The sequence below is a fragment of the Cynocephalus volans genome, chromosome 4, assembly GCF_027409185.1.
Source record: "Cynocephalus volans isolate mCynVol1 chromosome 4, mCynVol1.pri, whole genome shotgun sequence".
NCBI lineage: Eukaryota > Metazoa > Chordata > Mammalia > Dermoptera > Cynocephalidae > Cynocephalus > Cynocephalus volans.
This window is the reverse complement of record NC_084463.1, coordinates 14,660,936-14,683,020: the sequence shown is the minus strand read 5'-3', so window position 1 is coordinate 14,683,020 and position 22,085 is coordinate 14,660,936. Positions and strand designations below refer to the sequence as shown.

General features: G+C 43.3%; 2 protein-coding genes across 3 annotated transcripts; one reads left to right on the top strand and one right to left on the bottom strand.

The window, feature by feature from the left end:
- Positions 1–230: 230 nt before the first annotated feature.
- On the bottom strand, positions 231–6,334 carry LOC134376929 (T-cell surface glycoprotein CD3 gamma chain). The gene is made up of 6 exons (XM_063095510.1): positions 6,280–6,334; positions 2,681–2,704; positions 1,974–2,198; positions 1,247–1,378; positions 677–720; positions 231–296 (listed from the first exon to the last, which is right to left on the bottom strand). Exons 1-6 carry the CDS (start codon positions 6,332–6,334, stop codon positions 231–233), a joined length of 546 nt encoding a protein of 181 aa, XP_062951580.1.
- Positions 6,335–7,879: 1,545 nt separating this feature from the next.
- Positions 7,880–11,041, top strand: LOC134374588 (T-cell surface glycoprotein CD3 delta chain). 2 transcript variants are annotated; one of them, XM_063092396.1, is made up of 5 exons: positions 7,880–7,934; positions 9,582–9,800; positions 10,260–10,391; positions 10,711–10,754; positions 10,976–11,041. In XM_063092396.1, the coding sequence occupies exons 1-5, from the start codon at positions 7,880–7,882 to the stop codon at positions 11,039–11,041; spliced, it is 516 nt and encodes a 171-aa protein (XP_062948466.1). The 2 variants fall into 2 exon arrangements, with proteins under 2 accessions (XP_062948466.1, XP_062948467.1); XM_063092397.1 differs by lacking the exon at positions 10,260–10,391.
- The last annotated feature ends 11,044 nt before the right edge of the window (positions 11,042–22,085 follow it).

Here is a 22,085-nt window from a genome sequence, read left to right as displayed (position 1 = left end):
GATGCACATTGCATTTATATTTTCTTAGGCCAAGATATTCAGGATTGGCCATAGTGCTTTTAGAAAAGGGCCTCCCAAATCCCCCCACACTGCCCCTCACCCTGCAGAGTCTGATCCTTATAGCTGATTGGGGAAGAGAGATAAACTTGGCAGCAGGAGGGAGGGCAGGTGATGCAAACATACTTTCTTAGAATTGGTGTTGAAAAACCCACCTACTCTGAGTCCTGAGCTCATTTCTTCCTCAGTTGGTTTCCTTGAAGGTGGCTGTATTGGTCATCTTCCCGATCCTTTAGGGGCTGGAAAGTATAGCACAGTCATAAGCTCACTTTTTTCTATCCTCAATTAATTTGATGGAAATTTATTGAATACTTTTTATATGCAAGGCTTTGGAGTGGGTGCTTCATGATCTTTGGGGTGGAAAGAGGACATACAGCATTTCTTAGTGTGTTCCTCTCAGTGTGTCCTTTGACTTTTTCTCACTAGATGCTGACCCCAGTCTCTCTCAACTCTTCTCTTTATTTCATCCCTTCTACCCAAAGGGATAACTATCCCATCATCTGGTATGCTGGAAGCAGTTCCTTATCTGTATAGTATCCTCCAAACAACTTGCCCCACAATCCAGAAGTTTTACCCCCACTAATTGTAGCAATGTCTCTTTCATTCTTCATTCACTTGCCTGATAGAGCTGGTCATTGGGCAACAAAGTCTGCTTGTCTGAAGCTGCACACAAAAAATAAACAAAATACAAATACACAAGGTGGAATGGATAATAAATTGAGTTATATTCATACAATGGAATACTAAATAGCAATAAGAATCATCTACACACCAGAGTATGGATAAATCTCACAAGCATATTGTTGAGTGAAAGAAGCCACACATAAGAATACTTAGTATATGGGTCCGTACGTAAAGAACAAAAACAGGTAAGATTAATTCCTTTTGTTAGAAGTCAGGATAGTGCTCACTCTTGGGAATGGGTAGTGGCTGGAATTGACCACAAGAGGGGCTTCTATAGTGTTGGTAATACTCTCTTAAACTGGGTGCTGAATGCGTGGGTGTGTTTGCTTTGTTAAAAGTGTTTTGAGCTATTTTGTGATGCACTTTTCTGTATGTAGGTTTATTTCAATAAACAGTTTTTAAAAAACACAGAGGACAAATCAGAGGGAGCTGGGTCATTAGACAGGTAGGAAGAAAGCTGAGGGTTTCTAGTGGTCCCATCTGTCACTTAATAACATTTGTTTACCTCTTGACTGGCGAACTCCATCCTGTCCAGCAATGAAGTAGACTCCAACAGCAAGGAAGAAAATGCTGATGATTTCAGCGAAGACAAAGCCGGATATGGTGGCTGCATTTAGCTCAATGCAGTTCTGACACACTGTGTGGAAAAGGAGGGTGAAACTTCCTCCAGGGTGTAAAAGCTGTTCTTCCTGCATTTTCTCCTGCCTACCAGCAATAATGGCTGTTGAGGGCAGCAGGCTCCTCCCTCTGTGCTTGGTATGGTGAGGGAAGACCTTTGCACCAAGAACTCAATGCTTCTTCGTGTTTCTTGGTCCCCAGGAGTCCCGGAAAAGCCCATGCAGTCTTACTACCAGGAACCATGTGGTATAGAAGAAAAACCAGATCCCCTGCTTCACATTCACTGCCCCCCACTTCTCACTGCTGCTCACCTTGTAATCTCCCCTGTCTCCCACACCCCCCAACTCAGTTTGGAGAGGTTGCTGAATTGCTCCAATCCATAAGGCCCACCCAAAAGTAAACAAGGCTTTACAGGACTGGATTTGCTTTTTCAAGAAGCCAGGGGTACTGTCTTGTTATGTTAAAAAAAAAAAAGGTAAGCTGAGATTAAGAGAACGGGCTATTATACCACTGTTTAGTATCTATTTCTACCTTTCCCCACCTTTACAGTAAGCTTACTAGAACATCAAGTTTGGCTTAATTTCATAACAAACAAACCAAAGGGGATTACATACTTCTATAATACACTTGGAGTGGTTTTGAAGTGCCTTCTGATCCTTTACACCAATATATCCCTCGAGGGTCCTTGGTACTCTGTCCCAGATGCCATGTATTTTTACTAGTATTTAGGGAGCTTATTCTCTCCCCATCTTTATACCATTCAATATTTTTTTTAAAGGCACAAGTCAGAAGTACTGAACCATCTTCTCGATTGTCATCCACTTTTACCGCATGGTTTTCTGAAATGGAAGAAGTGGTGGTTCTGTTAAGTATCTTGCCTTCGAAATTCTCCCTGCCTCAGAGTACCAAGAGAGGACCATTAGAGCAGTGTTTCATAAACTTTAATGAGCACGTGAATCACATGGAGATCTTGTTAAAATTCCAGGTTCTATTCAGTAGTCCTGGGGAGGGGAGATTCTGCATTACTAACATGTGCCCAGATGATGCCAATGCTGCTGGTTCATGGGTCACACTTGGAGATGTGCCTAGCTACTAGGATCCTGTTTCTCCTGCAAGGACCAGACAGTTAATTGCTTAGTTACGGGATAGCTGCTCAGAACAGGTCATGACAGGCCACTGATTTGGTTGGCAGTGGAAACTTCAGCTATCTACCACCCATCATCCCATCCTTTCTAAACCCCTATATTTCTACTGTTGTAGGAAGCCATATTTCCATGAATTTCCTCAGAGTTTGAGGATAGAAAAAAGCCATTTCTCCTACCTTGTTTTGACTGGGCCACAGTACCTGTAGAAACAGAAGAGAGATAGAGGTTGAGCTGGGCATAGAGTGATTCAGATGCCCTGAATCACTGTATTCCCATGGAGTCATGAGGTATTCCTATGGTCATTTGAGGCCAAGATCAAGAGAGATCCTAATCCATTGGAATGATGGTCTCTACCTACTTTCCTGGAATGTAGACTAAATCGCCAAATTGAACTCAAATTGATAATAAAGAATTTGTCTGGTCTTTGTCCCAAATTCCCAGGAGGGAGTTTCTTTCTTTCTTTTTTTTTGTCTTTTTCGTGACTGGCACTCAGCCAGTGAGCGCACCGGCCATTCCTATATAGGATCCGAACCCGCGGCGGGAGCGTTGCCGCGCTCCCAGCGCCGCACTCTCCCGAGTGTGCCATGGGCTCGGCCCGGGAGTTTCTAAACTCTCAGAATTTCATGAAAGATAGGGGTGACTTTGTTATTAATGGTGGACCCTTGGACCACACCTGAGTTTATGCTAAGGAGGAGACTCAAGATGGAGCTGGTCAAGACCAACCATATGGTTAGAGTATTGGGGCTTTGAAACCAATGATATCAGCTGGGAAGAGGGGAGGTGATGCCTAAAGAATGAGTTCAGTCAAGAGGCCAATGATTAAATCAGTCATGCATATGTAATGAAACTGCAATTAAAACTTGGCAGAGTTTCCTGGTTGGTGAATACATCAATGTACTGGGAGGGTGATGTGTTCTGATTGCACAGGGAGAGGGCATGGAAGCTCTGTGTTTAGAACCCTCCCAGACCTTGCTCTATGTGTCTCTTCATTTGGCTAGTCCTCATTTTATTTTTCTTAATAAAACTGCAGTATTTTTATAATAAAACTGTAATAGCACTTTCCTTAGTTTTGTGAGTTGTTTTAGTAAGTTATCAAACACAAGGGTGGTCATGAGAACCTTTTGGATTTGTTGCCAGTTTGTCAGACGTGTGAGTGGTCTGGGGACCCCTGACCTTGTAGCTGGCTCTTAAAGTGAGGGCAGTCTTGTTGAAGACTGTGCCCTTATAATACCTAACACTAACTCTGAGGGGTTTGTATCAGAATTGTATTGCAGTATACATAAGGGTATTGCCTATACAGTCCAGCATGTTCTGCACCTTTAGCAGCTAAAGCTCTGGCAAGGAGTGGGTGTGCACTAGCCAAAGTCCTTCAGAGCAGAGTTACTTCTAAAATCTTCAGCCTTGAAGATTCATTTCTTGTAGAAACTTGGATGTTCCAGGGGAGTTAGCCATTCAATTAGCTCTCAAAACTGACTCAAAACTCCAAGTAGTAGAGTTGCATAGTAGACGTACTACAGAGACCTAGCACTGGAATTAAATTCAATTGAATTTAATCCAAACATTTACTGAGCACTATTATGACCTAATATGATTAGGCATTGTGAAAGAAAGGGGTGGTGATATGAAGAATCAGTTGCTGCTTCCAAAGAGTTTATGAAGTGGAAAAAATAAATACATATGTAATCAATGTAATAGAACTTATGAATTATCTTTTTGTACTTGCCTTGAAGAATGAGTAGGAATTCACCAGATAGAAAGGCATTCTGGGTGGAAAGAATAGCTGAGTAAGATACAGATTTGGAAAAGGACAAGAGAGGCAGTGTGGCTTGAGTTAGAGTGTGTGATGGGGAGAGGTAGTCATGAGTCAAAATACAATGGAAATAGTTGGAACCTCTTGCAGGGCTGAACTGTTTATGAATAGGACCCTGGAGCATGGTAGGAACTTTGTATTTATTAAATGAATGCATAAATGAATAAATGAGTGATGGAATAAAAAAAGCCAAGATAGCAGTTAAACAGATTTCTTACTAGCCCTTCTCCCTGACCACCTGATCATCATGGGAGGACAAAGAGACCCCTCATTCTAGCTCAGATTTCACAGGAAAGGAGATTGAACTGATCACAAACATTTAAAAATTTTGCATAACTGAGTGCTATTTCCTTTTAAGAATTGAGAGCTGATGTAGCCAAATTGGGGAGGAGGCATGGTTCAAGTGCACAAAACTCACTGGTGACAGAGCTGGACTCAGGCTCAGGTTCTCTACTGCTCAGCCCAGTGCTCTTTCCGCTCTACTCAGCTGCCTCACTCAGGCTCTCAGCACTGCTCCCCAGCCTGTGTTGTATTCTAAACCCTCCCTGTCCTCTTCTAATCTCTCATTCAGCCACCATCAAGCTCAATTTCAGCAGGTGGCATTGCCTCCCACCTAGTTTTCTGAGAACACAGATGCTGTTAAGGCCCTTTCTCCCTCAGCATCCTTTCCTTTTGCAAGCCTATCTACAGCCCTTCCTTCCATCTGCACTTCCTTTCTTCTAGTCTCAGAGGATCATGTTGCCTTCCCCTCTGCCCTCAACTCCACTCTTTACTATGTCCTTCCAACATCAGCTCCAGGACCTTGACCTACTCACCGTCTGCTCCTTTAGGCTAGAAATGTTCTCTCAAAAAACATTTCTTCTTTGACTCTACTTCCATCTCTACCTACTGCTTGGTGTCTTCTCCCTTCTCATCCAAGTTTCTTTTAAGAATAGTCTACGCTTGCTGCTCTTTATCACCTGCCCTTCACCTTCTCCTCATTTCCATTTGGCTTCCACTCATACTACCCCACTGAAACTGTTCTAAATCACCTATGACTTTTATTTTGCTAAATCCCACAGACTTAAACTTTTACATATATTTTTATATTAGTGGACCCTCGTTAACATTTTTATCCTCTTAGGAATCCTCTAGTCCGAGCACCTCTCTCTTCTCTCGGTTTCCATGATGTTACACTCCTCTGATTTTTCCAGCTCTTTGATCATTCCTTTATTTTTTTCTGAGATTTTCTATTTTTTTCCTAACTGCCCCTTGAAAGTTGGTGTCCTCACAGTTTCATCCTCAGCCTCCCTTTTCTCACATCTTACATAGTACTTGTGTGATTTCAACAACTTCCCTGGTTTTAGCTTCCTCCAATGTGTCCAAACTCCAGGCATCAACCCAGTTCATCCACTTCCTGTTGGAAATTTCCAACTGAACATTTGTCTAGACACCTCATACGGTACCTTACACTGAGTTTGACAAGGTTGAAATTTATCTCTCTAATCAGACTATGAGCTCTTTAGAGCAGAAGTTTTTAATTAATCTTTATATCCTCCTGACCTATCACATATTAGGATCTCACTCATATTTGTTGGCCAATTGACTAACTGAGTGAGTGAATGCTTCATAGGTCTACTGTTAACCCCAGCTCTGAATACCTTTTCGTACCTTTTCCTTTCAATTTCCTGGCCTGTGCCCTTTTGGGCTACATTGAAACCTAAGATGGCGGTGGTAGGTGGTAGCCGTTCAGTCTTCTGTTCTGATTTCTCAGAGAGGAGGACTCCATCTCTGCCATACGATGCCACTCCTCTCTAGCACAGAACACTCAGAGGCTTCATTTTTGCCCTTCCTCCTATGAACTCTAAGGTGACCTCTGAGGTAGGCTCAAGGTTGGGGATCCCAATGTTCATGTCTCTCTCGTTCATGTCTCCCTCTTCCCTTGAGCTCTTCACCAGGTTGCCAGACCCCCTAGCAGGCCCTTACCTTGAAGAAGAATGATAACCAGGATGAGGGCCACCACACCTCTCCCCGGCTCCATGTCAGTCTCTGTCCTTTCTCTGCAGAAGCACACAGCAGCCCTTAGCAGCCAGCCAGCCTGTGCAGCAGCTAGCCTGGCTCCGCCCAGCACCCTTGAGGCTGGGGCCCCTGTGAGAAGGCAAAACCCAGAGCCTCCACCCTCCGCTTCAAATGTGGGCTGCAGGGGCCTCAGTAGGGCTGCAGGTGCAGATGTCTCTTGCTCTTCCGTTAAGGCGTGGAGGGTAGAGGTGGTGGGGAGGCAGAGGGAAAGAGTGCTGGATTCCCACTCAGAGCTTGTGCAGAGAACTGCTTTGGATGCTGGGCGGGAGATGGTCCAGGGCTAGAATTGTAACCAGTTATTGCTTGTTGCTAGTTGTTGTTGCTACAACCAATGAATGTAGGTAGGTTTCTCAGGTGCTTGGGGCTGGAGCTCCGAATGGAAAGTCACCTCATGAAGGATTTTTCTACTGTTCTTTTGAGAGCATCAAAGAGATGCCTACCTGGAAGGGAATAGGTGGGACAATTCCAATAACACAGGCCAGCACTTTTCCATGGGCCAGGGCCTGGACTGAGTTTCCAGGATCTCAGGCCTCTGTCTCCCTCAGCCAGTCAATCAATGAGTCAACAAAAATCTACACAGCTCCTGGTAGGTGCCAGGCCAAGATACAGCAGTGAGCAAGACAGACATGACTCTGTCCTCAGGCAAAAGACCGTCCAACTATAGCAGTGTGGAGTTTCAGATCCCCGTAGATCACAGGGGAAAAGTCCATTAGTCTCCTGGGGAGGGTCAATTCAGCCTGAGAGCAATTATATTGTTATTAATAACTACCTCTTATTGAGCACATACCATGTGTCAGGCACCATGCAAATATTTTGTTCAAATCCTTAAAACCATGCTGAGAGAACAGGCTCAAAAATCCCATATTCCATGATGGGCCCAGGCCCCACGAGTAGGCAAAGTAGGTAGTCTTGGAGCCAGGATTGAAATCTCTGGCTGGGGGGCTTTAAAGCCCAACCCCCCACTGGCAACAAGCTGCTTGATTTGGTGTCCCAGGATGCCTAGTTAAGGGTCCCAAGAAAGACCAGGAATAGGAGGAACACAGCTGGGATGGCCATGTGCCACAGGGCTCTTAGATTCTCTCAAGGGGCTTTGAGAGGTGGCAGTTTTTAGGTGGTGAGTAAATGTAGTTACGTTGTCAACAGGAACTCTCAAGTTCTTGTCTTTTATCAGTGACTCAGGCAAGGCCATCCTAAATCTCCTTTCATTTCCCAGAAGCCCAGGCAACCTTTTCCATATTCTCTGCTCTCCCTTCTGCCCCACCCTCAACCTCCCTGCTCGGAGAAAGAGCAATTTGCCCCACTTCCTTCCTGCCCCACTCCTAGCCTGCCCCTGCCCTGAAAGTCTCCCATAATCAACAGCTGAGAGCAGAGAAGCAGACATCTTCTAGTTCCTCCCCGACTCTTTACTTTTTCCGGGTACCCGTGAGTCAGTTAGGGGAGGGCAGTGCTTACCCTGGCTGATCGTTTCTGGACCTGTCTCTATCTATTGGATGAATTCCACTGGAAAATGGAACACAGCAGGTATCTGGCTGGTCTGATTCTGGCTGCCCTTCTCCCCCAAGGTAAGCTTTCTCCAGGTGGATGGGGGAAGGGACCTAAGAGGAGCATTACCACTGGGAGCGAGGCCCACTGGAAAGTGCTTCTCAACGCTAGCGTCACTTCACCAGGCACCCCAGGGTGTCATGGAGGGCAGGGCTAGAATGTAGCACAGAGTCTGGGAAATAAACTTTTGGTTTTGACCGACTCCATCCAGGGGTGCATGTTGGCCTTGAATGTCTCTCTGAAGGCCTTAGGCCAGAGATCCATAGGAAATGGTTCTGCATGAGTGTGTCTGAGCCTAGGGCTGGTGACAGGAGCAGAGCTACATGCACAGCTCCTTTTAGGGCAGATGGCCTCTGGGATGAGGACTCTTGGTCACTTGGCCATCATTACATCACCACCTGGAGCCATGCCCCAGCATTCAGAGGAATGCTGTAAGAGAAAAGTTACCTTTAGGTTGAGTAGGAGGGAGGGCAGATTTGGGGAGTTATTACACAGTTAGTAGGATGCCAACTCATCCTTGTTTGCCAGTTTCAGTTTTAAAACTGAAGGTCCCATGTCCCAGGAGCCCCCTTAATCCCAGGCAAACCCATCAAGTGGTCACTTAATAATCAGTTGCACTGGGACACCCAGGATTTCCACTGGAAACAGATCCCCAAGGAAGACATGACTGTAGGATGTGAAGCATTTGATGTACATGTTCTCCCTGAGTACACACACACACACACGTACTCCTGACCTGTTTCAGAAGCATGAGAAGCAGTATTTTGGGGTTTTCTAGAGGGTGCTCTTGTATCCAAATTGGTGACTGAGTATGATGGTCAGGAAGAATGTGTATTCCACTTTTCCCTGGGATTGGAGGTATAGATGCTAGTGCCTCTGTGAGTTGTGGAGATATTCTCAGGCTTACAAAACAATTCAGTGGATCTAGAAAAGTGCTGTGCTCACCTCTAGCCCTTAAACTCCCCACAAGTCTTTATTTTGTGGAGAAACAAGAATGGATTCAATAATAAAAAAAAATTTTTGTCCTCCTCCCCCTAAGCAAGGAACAACTAAAAATCTTTACATGGGATTTGCCCAGGTCCTCTTCTGGACCACTGGGCTGGTCATTCATACAAACTTCTCCTGACTTCCAACTATCATTGGCCCTGGGAAAGGCTTTAGTAGTGAGAGTCCCATTCCTTGGTAGTTTCTGGAACAGGGGCCATGGGGAGGGAAGAAGACAAGAAACTGAAGTGGGAGTGTTGTAGGTGGCTGGAGAGGAGACTTGGAAGTTTTCTTGGAGAAAAAAATGCAGACATCTCGAACTGAGGAACGTTTTCCTGCCTTTCCATATCTTTGTCTTCAGCAGCCTGCACTGCCCTCCTAAATCTAATCAGGGGTCTGAACTAATTTCTGGGAAGGTTCTTGGATCAACCCAGCTCCATGGCTTCCTCTTTTGCTCCAAATCCCTCAGGACCTGTTGTCCTCTGCTTGGACTGCATGCTTGTGTCATTCCTGGCCACTACAGTTCTTGGAGAAATTTGTGAAGTCTTTCTCCTGTGACTTCTGTCCCTCTCACTGTAAACCATAAACTGTCCTAGACCAGGAAAGTGGTCCTTCTTAAGTATAAGCCTCAGAGGAACAAAAGATCTGGAGCTGTCTCCAATTGTGGTATTTTTCCTCCTCAGTGAGTCTCTTCAAGATAAACGTGGAGGAAACTGAGGACAAAGTGGTTTTGAATTGTAATACCAGCGTCAAGTGGCTAGAGGGAACAGTGGGAAAATTGTCCTCAAATGATACAAGATTGGACTTGGGAAAACGCATCCTGGACCCGCGAGGAGTGTATGAGTGTAATGGGACAGATATTAATGCCGGCAAAACATCTACTATTCACGTATATTATCGAAGTATGTGCCTCCTGGACCCTTTGGGTTGGAATAGATGGAGCTTCTGGATGTGAGAACTTTCTGGCTAGAGGGGATGGTGAACCAATCTGTTCTCTGAACAAACTGAGGTTACTTTTACAATGGTACGAGCCAGATTTGGGGAGTCTGAGTGGGAGCAAGAGCTTAACTGAGTGAGGCGGAGCCATAGGGGCCTTGTTACTGTAGGCTCGGTTGGGAGAGGGGTTTGGCCCACTGGCTTGTTTAAGGTCCCACGAACCTGAGATTACTTCTTGGCTCTCCTCAGGGATTTCTTGGGATAAAGGCAGAGTTGGATGTAACAAGATTATCAGCAGGCCAGGATCTTGCCGAAGTTTAGGTCTTGGCATGAGAGATCCTGGGGCTGTCCCAAGAGGCAGAGATAGTTTCCTGATCTTGATCATAAAGGCCTCCACTTCCCCTTTCTCCTCCCTTCCCCCACAGTGTGCCAGAACTGCGTGGAGCTGGACTTGGCCACCCTGGCTGGTATCGTCATCACTGACATCATTGCCACTCTGCTCCTTGCTTTGGGAGTCTACTGTTTTGCTGGACATGAGACTGGAAGGCTCTCTGGGGGTTAGTGGAATGGAAGGGCCAAGCATGTGTGTGTGTGTGTGTGTGTGTGTGTGTGTGTGTGTGTGTGTATACTAATGGGTTCACGCACCAGCTAAGGAATGGGTCTGATGGCAGTTTCAGTCTCATCTGGGAGTCACTCTTGCAATCTCCCAAAGACTCCTAAAACTGGTTGTTGAAAGAACTTGTATGTCCCTATGCTCATGCAGACTTCTGAGGGTGTGGGAGGAGGTGACTAGCTGTAGTCCCCCTGCCGTGTTCGTGGGGTCTCACTGTCCCTCCACCTGGGCTCTTGATGACTCTCTTTCCCTGCTTCTTCTAGCTGCTGACACACAAGCTCTGCTGAGGAATGACCAGCTCTATCAGGTGAGCCCTCAGGGGAAAGCGGCAAGTACGGGAGGAGGAGTGAGTAGGGATGAGGAGGCTGACACCACGTGTCACATGCATGGGTGAAGGGTTCTAGTGGAGAATTCATCGCTGGGGGTGTCTGGAGAAGTCAGGCATGAGTGCTCATCTCCAGGGCCTGTTGGGGCAGTTGCCAGGGGAGTTCTGACCCCTCCTCATTCTTCCCCCTTCTCCTCTCTCAGCCCCTCCGAGATCGGGATGATGCTCAGTACAGCCGTCTTGGAGGAAACTGGCCTAGAAACAAGTGAATCTGAGACTGGTGGCTTCCAGAAGCATCAATAATCAACTGTACTTTCCCTGCTTGCTCAGCCAATAAAGACGTCCTCTTTCACTCAGCAGGCGCCTGAACTTCTCAAGGCTCCCGGGCAGGGGATGGGAGTTGTCCTGACTTGGCTGGTACTTTGCCCTCCCCGCCCACCTCTGTCATCCCTCATCTCTTCCCTCCCTCTGGCCCACATGGACAGTGTGATGGGCAGTCACCCACCACGTCCTGGCCCACTGATGTTTCCAGCCCGGTGGGTTCCGTGCACTATACTCCTTCAGCTACTTGTTGACTCTAGTCCCTGATCACAGTCCTTCTAGGGTTTTGGCTTTCTCACCACAGCCCAGGGCAGGCTGCTGTGTTCAGGAGCTCAGCCACAGAAGTTTCCATGACATCATGAGCGGGGGTGGTAGAGACATCAAGGGGCCCTAGGACTCACTTCTCACCAAGACTCAGAGGGTATGTGTCACAAAGTCCCACTGCTGCTAAAGGGTTGGCCTCAGCTTTACAGCCCTGTTGAGTGGTTGCTGCTAGCTGTGAGGAGGTCTCAGCCTAGACTCCTTTGGTACTCCTTTCACCTGTATAGATGGTACCATTTTACCTTCTTTTTGCCAGTACCTGTCCCTGCTGCCCCTGCCCTCTGCATGATAAACTGGGTGCAGAAATCCTTCATGAATTAAAATACATTATCCCTCTCCACCTACTTGGAAAGCTGGAGTTTGAGACTGGGTGGGGGCTTGGGACATTTTCAATAGGTGTCATTTTTAGCCTTTAGGTTAGTGGTGGTTCTGAAATTTTTGGAGCCTGAGGGATTTATTAAAAATATAGATACTGGGGACCTACTCTAGGTATCACTCAGATAATTCTGAAGCAGCCCAAATTCAGAGAGTGTCTCGTTGAGAGGAAGAATCGAGGCCATTTACTCTCTGGTGTCCTTTATGCCTGTTCCTGGATCCCTGAACTGGAAACCCCTCCTTTTCTTCTCTGATTACACAGATAATTTCAAGAATCTCAGGACAGTTTAATAACAGTGGGAGTTTTCTAGACCAGGGTTCCCAGAGGAAAAGACCTAACAACCCCATTGCCAGAGACCTAATGATTCTGCCCATCATCTCCTCAGGATACACACAGACCCTAATTTCATTGGAGACTGAATGAACTTCCAATTCACACATGCTTCATTCAAAGTTATGATTTATTCCTACCCTTTAGAGCCCCACTACTGTGGTCATCCTAACCCAAGATCCTACTTTCCCACTGGGTCCCTCTACCTTGAGCTTTCCTCCCATGGCTGGTGTTTCTCCCACACTTTGGATCCTTCCCACGCCTTGCACACTATCCCTGGTATTCCTCATATTCTCTTATGTACCCCATTCGCCACTTCTCAACATTGGCTGCACACTGGAATCTCCTGAGGAGCTTTAAAAACACTGATTCCTGATTGTCACCTCTGAGATTCTGATTTTATTGGTCTGGGGTGCAGCTTGGGCAATGGGATGTTTAAGACTGCCTAAGGTGATTCCAGTGTGAAACCAAACTTGAGGAACACTGTGTTCCATCTGAGCCCTTCTGGAGACTTGTTCCTGCTGCTCGCTCTCTCTCTCTCTCTTTAAACAGCTTTGTTGAGGTAAACTGACATGAATAAACTATATATATTTACAATATAAAATCTGATACATTTTGGCATATGTATCCGCTTGTGAAACATCACCACAATCAAGATAATGAACATATTCAACCCTTTGAGAAGATCCTTCCCCATCCTCATCCCCACCCCCAGGCAACCACAGATCTGCTTTCTGTTACTATAGATTAGTTTTCATTTTTCTAGAGTTTTATGTAAACAAAATATGTACCCTTTTTCAATCTGGCTTCTTATATTCAGCATAATTATTCTGATATTCATCCATCTTGTTGCATGTACTAATAGTTCTTTCCTTTTTATTGTTCTGTAGTACTACTTTGTATGAATATACCACAATTTGTTTATCCATTCACTTGCTGATAGTCTTTTGAGTTGTTTCCTCATTTTGGCTATTATGAACAAAGCTGTTATGAACATTTTTTTTATCAGTCATTGTGCAGACATATGCTTTTATTTCTTTTGGATAAATACTCGGGAGTGGAATGGCTGGGATACAATTTTGAAAGAAAGTTGTTTTGACTATTCTAGGTCCTTTGCACTCCCATTTGAATTGACTTCTGTTACTAAAAAAAATGCCTGCTGGGATTTTGATCAGAGTTGCACTGAATTTATAGAGCAACTTGGGGACAATTGACATCTTAATAATGTTGAGTCTTCCAATCTGTAAACATACATTTTTTTCAGATTTATCCCTAAGTAATTTTTTATATTTTTTGATGCTATTGTAAAGGGTATTTTTACAATTTAAATTTCCAATTGTTTATTGCTTGTATATACAATTGAAATTGATTTTTGTGTATCTGTCTTATGTCCTGCAAACTTGCTAAACTTACTTCTTAATTCCAGTGGCTTTTTTGGTAGATTTCACTGGGTATTCTATATAGATGATCATGTTGTTTGCGAATAAAGACAGTTTAACTTTTCCCTTTCTTATCTGGATGCGTTTTATTTCTGTTTCTTGGCTTATTACATTGACTAGAACCTCGAGTACAATGTTGAATAGAAGTGGAGAGAGGCCATTCTCACCTTGTTTATAATCTTAGGGGGAAAGCATTTTCTTTCATTAAGTATGATGTTAGCTGTACGTTTTTCTTAGATGCCCTAGTAGAGCAACTTTGCTGAGAATTTTTATCTAAAATAGATGTTGGCTATCATCAAATGCTTTTTCTGCATCCACTGACATGATTATATGGTGTGATGGTTAATTTTAGGTATAAGTTTGCCTGGATTAAGGAATACCCTGATAACTGGTAAAGCATTGTTGCTGGGTATGTCTGTGGGGATGTTTTCAGATGAGACTGACATTTGAATCAGTGGACTGAGTAAGGAGGATCTGCACTCAAAGGGGGCTGTCACCATCCAACTGGCTGATGGCCCTCTATCCAAAAAGATAGAGGAAAGGCCAATTCACTTTCTCTCTCTTCTGGAGCTGGGACACCCTTTTCTTGCTCTTGGACATCACACCTCCAGGTTCTCCAGGCTTTGGACTCTGGGACTTGTACCGGTGACTCCTCTCTGCCCCTGTTCTCAGAACTTAGGCCTCCGACTGAGAGTTACACTATCAGCTTCTCTGGTTCTGAGGCCTTTGGACTTGGACTGACCACTCTACCACTTTCCTGGTTCTCCAGCTTGCAGACAGCCCACCGTGGGTTTTCTTAGCCTCCACAATTGCAAGAGCCAATTTTCCTAACAAGTTCTCTCTCATCTCTCTCTCATATATATATTCTAATGGTTCTGTCTCTCTGGAGAACCCTGACATATGGTTTTATGTTTTTAGTCTGTTGATATGATAGTATGGTAAATAACATTGATGACATCTTTAAAACCAGTCTTGCATCCTTGAAATAAACTCTATTTGGTCATTATATATTATTCTTTTTACGTATCATTGTATTAAATTTGTTAAAATTTTGTTAAGAATTTTTGCATCTACCTTTATGAAGGATTTTAGTCTGCAGTTTTCTTTTCTTGTAATGTTTTTTGTATGGTTTTAATATCAGGGAATATTAGTCAGTGTTCTCCAGAGAAACAGAACCAATAGGATGTGGCCAGTTAGCTCACTTGGTTAGAGTGTGATGCTGATAACACCAAGGTCCAGGATTTGATCCATATACTGCCAGCCACACACACACACACACACACACACACACACACACGAGGGTACTTCAAAAAGTTCCTGGAAAAATAAAATTAAAAGGTAATACGAATCTTTCCATGAACTTTTTGAAGTACCATCATATATATCTATATCTATATCTATATCTATATCTATATCTATCTTTCTGTCTCTCTGTCTATCTGTCTATCCATCATCTAATCTCCTGTTGGTTCCATTTCTCTGCAGAAATTGGAAATTGGCTCATGCAATTGTATAGGCTGGCAGTTCAAAATCTGCAGGGTATGCTGGCAGGCTGGAGACTCAAGGAAGAGTTGATGTCGCAGCTCTCCAAAGACAGTCCAGAAGCAGAATTCCTTCTTCCTTGAACTCAGTCTGTTCTCTCTTTAGGCATTCAACTGATTGGGTGAGGTCCACTCACATTATGGATGGTTGTCTGCTTTACTCAGTATCTACTGATTTAAATGTTAATCTCATCTAAAAAAATACCTTCACAGCAACATCCAGACATTTTTGACTGAATATCTGGGTACCATGGCTTAGCCAAATGGACACATAAAATTAAGCAGGGTAAGTCTGATTTCCATAGAATGAATCAGGAGTATTCCTTCTTCAACTTTCAATGTGGAATTGGTATTATTTCTTTCTTAAATCTTTGGTAGATATCATGAGTGAAGCCATGTGGTCCTGGAGTTTTTTTGTGGGAAGATTAACCACAAACTTAATTTATTTATTAGACAAAGCTGTCAGTGAACTTTTTCAAAGAATGTGTTCACTTCTTCCAAGTTGTCAGATTTATTGGCATAAAATTGTTTGTAACTGTTATGGACTGAATGCTTGTGTTCCCCTAAAATTTATATGTTGAAATCCAAACCCCCAGTGTGATGGTATTAGGAGGTGGGGCCTTTGGGAGGTGATTATATCATGAAGGTGAAGCCCTCATGAATGAGAATAGTTCCCTTATAAAAGAGACCCCGAAGAGTTCCCTTACCCCTTCTGTCATGTGAGGACACCACAAGAAAGCAGCCATCTATGAACCTGAAAGTGGGCCAGACACCAAAGCTGCTAATGTCTTGATCTTGGACATCCCAGACTCCAGAACCAGGAGAAATAAATGTTGTTTAAGCCACCCAGTCTATGGCATTTTTGTTACAGCAGCCTGAACAGACTAAGACAGTAACACTCCTTTCTTATCCTTTTAATACTTGTGGAACCTGTGGGGATGTCACTTCTCATTCCTGATATTGGTAATTTGTGTTTTCTTTCTTTATTTCCTGATCGGTCTAACTAGAGATTTATGTTTTATTGATCTCTGAACCGTCTTTTGGTTTCATTGTTTTCTTTCTTCTTCTTCTTTTTTTCCCCTAAAATCCATACAAACATTTATTCTGTCCTTGCCCAGTGGTGATGGGAGAGGAAATACAGTGGTTTCATTGTTTTCACTGCTGTTTTTCTGTTTTCTATTGTATTCATTTCAGCTCTTATCTTTTTTATTTCCTTTCTTTTCTCTACTTTGGGTTTTGTTTGCTCTTTTTCTAGTTTTTTTTTTTTTTTTTTTAAGCTGGAAGCTGAGGTCATTGTTTGAGACCTTTGTTCTTTTCTTTTCTTTTTTGGGGGTGCCTGGCTGGTATGGGGATCTAAATCCTTGACCTTGATCTTATCAGCACCGGGCTCTAACCAAGTGAGCTAACCAGCCAGCAACTCTGTTCTTTTCTAAGATAGACATTTAATGCTATACATTTTCCTCTAAATACTGCTTTAACAGCAATTAACAAATTTTGATGTGTTGTGTTCTCATTATCAATCAGTTTTAAATACTTTCTAATTTTCCCATTTATTTCTTCTTTGGCCTGTGGTCTACATTATTTACTTTCCACATGTTTGGGGAATTTCCAATGTATTAGTTTTCTATTACTGCCCTAACAAATTACCACAAATGTAGTGGCTTAAGCCTACACAAATTTATTATCTACAACTCCATAGTTCAGAAGTAGGATATAGATCTTACTGACCCAAAATCAAGGTGTAGGCAGGGTGAATTCCTTTCTGGAGGCTCTAGGTGAGACTGCATTTTCTGCTCATTGGGTTATGGTAGAATTTTGCTCATTGTAGTTGTAGAACTGAAGTCCCCATTTTCTGGCTGACTATACAATGAGAGCCACCCCCACCTTCATGAGGTTGCCCATATTCCTTGGCCTCATGGCCCCCTTCCTCCATCTTTAAAGCTGGAAATAATGGGTTGAATTCCTTTCATGTTTTGTATCTTTTCTTCTTCTTTCATCTCTTCTCTCTAACCCACTCTTGTACTTTCTGCTTCCACTCTTAAAGACTCATATGATTACATTGGGCAAAACAAGATCACCCAGGATAATCTTCCCATCACAAAGTCCTTAACTTTAATCACATCTGCAAAGTCCCTTCTGCCATGTAAGGTGACCTTTTCTAAGGTCTAGTGATCAGGACATGGACATCTTTGTGGGAGGCATTATTCTGTTCACTATATCCAGTTACCTTTCTGTTATTTATTTTTAATTTAATTCCATTGCATGACTCTAATCCTTCTGAATTTATTGAGATTTGTTTTATGACCCAAAATATGGTTTATTTTGATAAATGTTCTGTGTGCATTTGAAAAGACTATGCATTCTGTCATTGGTAAATGGAGTGTTTCATAAATGTCAATCAAGTCAACTTGGTTTATATATTCTTACTGATTTTTAGTCTACTTGTTTTACCACTATTTGAGAGAGACATGTTGGAATATTTGACTTCAGTTGTGGATTCATCTATTATTCCTCAAAGCTCTATCAGTTATTGCTTCAGTTATTTTGACGTTCCATTATTAGGTGCATAATTATTTAGAATTATTTTATTCTCTGATTCCTTTGGCTTTATTAAATGACCACTCACTTCATTCCTGGTAACATTCTTTGCTCTTTGAAGTATACTTTTTCTGATGTTAATATAGCCAATTTAGTTTTCTTTTTACGGGTGTTAGCATGGTGTATCTATTTCTATTCTTTTATTTTTTATTTTGGATTGTTTTTATTGTTATATCTTCAAGCCAACTAATCTTTTCTTCCACAATATCTGACCTGCTGTTAGACATAGCCAATGCATATTTTTTCATCTCAGATATTGTAGTTTTCAAATCTACAAGTTTGATTTGGGTCTTTTTTATATCATTCATGCCTCTGCTTAACATGTTCAATCTTTCCTTTAGCTTCTTGGACATGTGAAATAACTTGTTTAACATCTTTGTCTAGTAATTCTATCATCTGTGTCATTTCTGGGTTGGTTTCAATTAATTGATTTTTCCTCCCATTAGAAGATGAATTTTCTGGCTTCTTTGCATACTTGCTAACTTTTGGTTGAATGCCAGAAATTATAAAATTTACCTTGGTGAGTGATATATATTTTTGTGTTCCTATAAATTTTCTTAAACTTTGTTCTGGGATGCAGTTAATTACTTGGAAAAAATTTGATCTTTTGGGTGGGCCTTGCTTTGAAGCTTTTTTAGACAGGACCAGTACAACATTTAGTATAGGGTTAATTTTCTCCCAATATTGAGGCAAAATCCTTGTGAGTGTTTGTCCAAACGCCACTTGAATTATGAGGGCACAGGAACTATTTCTAGCCCTGTGTGGGCTGCAAGGATTGCCCCCTCTAACAATTTCAAGTGGTCCTTTCTTTAGCCTTTCATAGTTTCCTCACATGCATGTGCCAATCACTACTTATCTAAAGGCTTGAGGGGGACCCTTTGCAGGTCTCTGGAATTCTCTCTGTGTGCATTTCTCTCCCCTCTCCTACTTTCTCCTACAAACTCTAGAAGCCTTGGCCTCCCATCTCTATCTCCTCATGATAGGGAGATCTCTGGGGTTTGCCTGATTTCTCCTTCCCTGTGCCACAGCCGAGAAACTCTCTCTAGGCAATAAGCTGGAGCAATCTCAGAGCTCCCCTTGTTGATTCCCCCACCTCTCAGGGATCCGCTGTCCATTGTTGTCCAGTATCTAATGTCTTAAAAACCATTGTTTTTACCCATTTTGTCTCATGTTTTTGTTTTTTTAGGCAGACGGATACATTCAATTCCTGTTACTCCATCTTGGCTAGAGGCATAAATTTATCTCCTCTTTTATACTCTTACTTTGTCCTTTATATTACCTTCCTCCTTTCCGCTGTGTCCCATCTATGCACTGCATCCTGATGCAATTCTGTGGTACTTCTATGTATTCAGTGTATTCCTTCTATCCTCTGCATCCCATATATAATCTACATCCTTCCTAGATTCTGCTTATCTTCCTCACTCAGCATCCACATTTTTCCAGTATTACTCTGCCTCTGCCCCAAGTAGGAAAGCTGCTGAGCATTTCAACTCTACTTCCAACTCCTCTATTATCTTTCCAAGGACATATGATAGGATTCTGTGGCCCTGACAGCAGTAAGCATTAAAAACCAGCAGGTACTTGTGGAGTCAGACTTTATAAATGAAATCAATGCTCAGAGTCAGGAATATAGCTAAATGGGAAAATTGAGAAAGGCATTGTTCTGGTCAGCTCTAATTTTGGGATTGGGGATATAGAACTGAAGTAAGTACAACTCCTGAGTCCATAGGTTATTGAGTGAACAGGATGTGGTGATGTAGCCGTAGTTACACTGTGATGCTGGAATTGTTTCTGGCTCCTGAGTCATCAGGAAGTCAAAGTCTGCCTGGCTTCTCAGCATTTCCTCCAATCTTCCATTTTGAGGCACTCCTGAATAGAAAGAGTACTAAGGGTTAAATAGCTCAAGGACTCTTTGGAAAAAGTTGGGAAATGTTTTTGTCCCCACATTTAGTTGCTTGGACTTCACAGGGCAAGAGAACGGGCACATGCCAAGTGAACAGGTCTCTATCTCCTAGTCATGCTCTAGCCCAGAAATGGGACCAAGACTTATACCAGAGAAGTCTCAGGACTAAGAACCAACATTTCTGAGAGGAGGCATTTAGTTTTTGGACATTTTCCCTTTCTGGCCTTTCTGAATAATCTGTAATTACTGGGTCATTCAGTGAAAAAACTTCTATGCACTCTACCCCCAATTTTTACTTTTATCCTCCACTGCCATCCTAAGTGTCTTTGCCTAAGATGAGGCTGACTTTAACTGGCTGCTCCTAGACATCAGTCCAGACCAAGGACTAGGAGAAATGGAATGTTCCTTTAGGTATGGGCTCTGTGCTCATAGATTTTCAGTATGTTCCTTATGATTGTTTTTCTATATGTTAATAAGCCCTGAATATCATACTGGTTTTCTCTGGAAATTCCATAAGTATTATCATCAAGGTCAGTTCAATTCAATATTTATTGAGGGTGTATTATGAAGTAGGCTCTGAACTATGTATGATTTGGATATACTCAGCTCAGATCCTGTCCTCATATCTAGTAGAAAAGAAATTCATCCATCCCTCATCCATCCATCCATCCATTCATCCATCCTTTCATTAAACATATAAACAGATGAATCGATTATAATGGTGAGAATATGTTAGAGTCATAAATGGTGTTCTATGACACCAAGGCTCTTAGCCTAGTTTGGAGAGGGACTGGGAAGGATTCCTGGAAGAGATCATCATCTGGTTAGTTTTGAGGAATGAGTAGAAGTCATGTGAAAAATGGAGGCAAGGGAAGGATAGTCCAGGCAGAGAAAACAGCATGAACAAAGACAGGGAGGGGAGGAACATGAAGGTGGACAGCAAGGAGACCTAAAAGGTTTAGTTTTACTAGAGCAGAAAGTTCAAGGTGATGAGTGTTGAAAGATGAGACTAGAGAGGTAGAGGGGACCCAGTGGCGGAGGATCTAGAGTGTCAGGCTAAGGAATGCGGATTTTTTCTTGTAAAAGGCGATGAGTCCTTGAAGGCATGTAGGGATATGGAAGACTTAACTCTGGCAGCTGAAACACTGGGAAGTCAGATTAACGATCTGTTTAGGGAGTACCGTTTGGTGACCAATTAGATGTAGAAGATAAGGGTGCAGGTGGCATCTGGGCCAACTCCCAGGTTTCTGGCCTAATCATTAGGTAGATGGTGTTACCCTTCACTGGGGCAGGACATACGGGTGGAGGAGATGGTTCGAGAGATTGGTGGTGGGGTGGTGGGTGGATTGATGACTTCAGTTTTGAACATCTTGAATTTGAGGTGTCTGTGGAGTCTGTGGACTTCTAGGGGAATACACTCAGAATATGTCTAACGCTCAAGGGACTACCTGGTCAGGTCTGGGGATAGAGCTTTGGGAATTAAGGAAAACAGATGGAGCGTGATGGAGTTTGGATGTGTTGTCCTCCCAGAACTCATGTGGAAATCTGATCCCCAGTGTGACAGTTTGAGTCATGGGGGTGGATGCCTCATGACTGGATTAGTGTTCTCCATAGGTGGAGGGAGTAATGAGTGAGTTCTCACTCTATTAGTTCCCACAAGAACCAGTTGTTTAAAAGACCCTGACACCTCCTCTCTCTCTCTCTCTCTCTCTTGCTTCCTCTCGCCACGCCTCTCTCTCTCTCTCTCTCTCTTGCTTCCTCTCGCCACGTGATCTGCTTGTACCAGCTGACTGCTGCCACTTTCCGCCATGAGTAGAAGCAGCCAGAGGCCCACGCTAGATGCAGCTGTCCCAGAATCGTGAGCCAGAAAAACCTCTGTTCTTTATAATTTACCCAGTCTCAGGTATTCTTTTATAGCAACACAAAATGGACTAATACAGAGTGTGAAGAGCATCAGGATGAGAACAGAACCTTGAAGAACACCAGCGTGATTTTTTTTTAAAAGGGGATCTTAACCCTTGACTTGGTGTTATCAGCACCACACTCTCCCAAGTGACTGATGGGCTGGCCCAGGAACACCAGCGTTTAAGGAGTAGGTGGAGGAGGAGCCCACAAGGAGAGTCAGAAGGAATTGCAAGAGGTTGAGGAGGGAAAGAGGGTGCCCTGGGAGCCAAGAGAATCAGCAGTTGACCTTCTACACATGTCTGAGAGATCTGCTCTTTTTAAAAATTTTATTTATTTTTGGTGGCTAGTTGGTATGGGAATCTCAACCCTTGATCTTGGTATTACCAGCACCACACTCTCCTAAATGAGCTAACCGCCCAGCTGAGAGGTCTGCTCTTTAAAGGCTCATGATGGGCCTCTTGGAATTGGTAAGAAGGAGAGCACTGTGACCTCTGAGAGAGTTTCTGGAGTGGTGGAGGAGGAAGCTGGACTGCGGAGGGCTGAGGATTGGAGGGAAAGCGAGGAAGTTGGTTTAGCTAG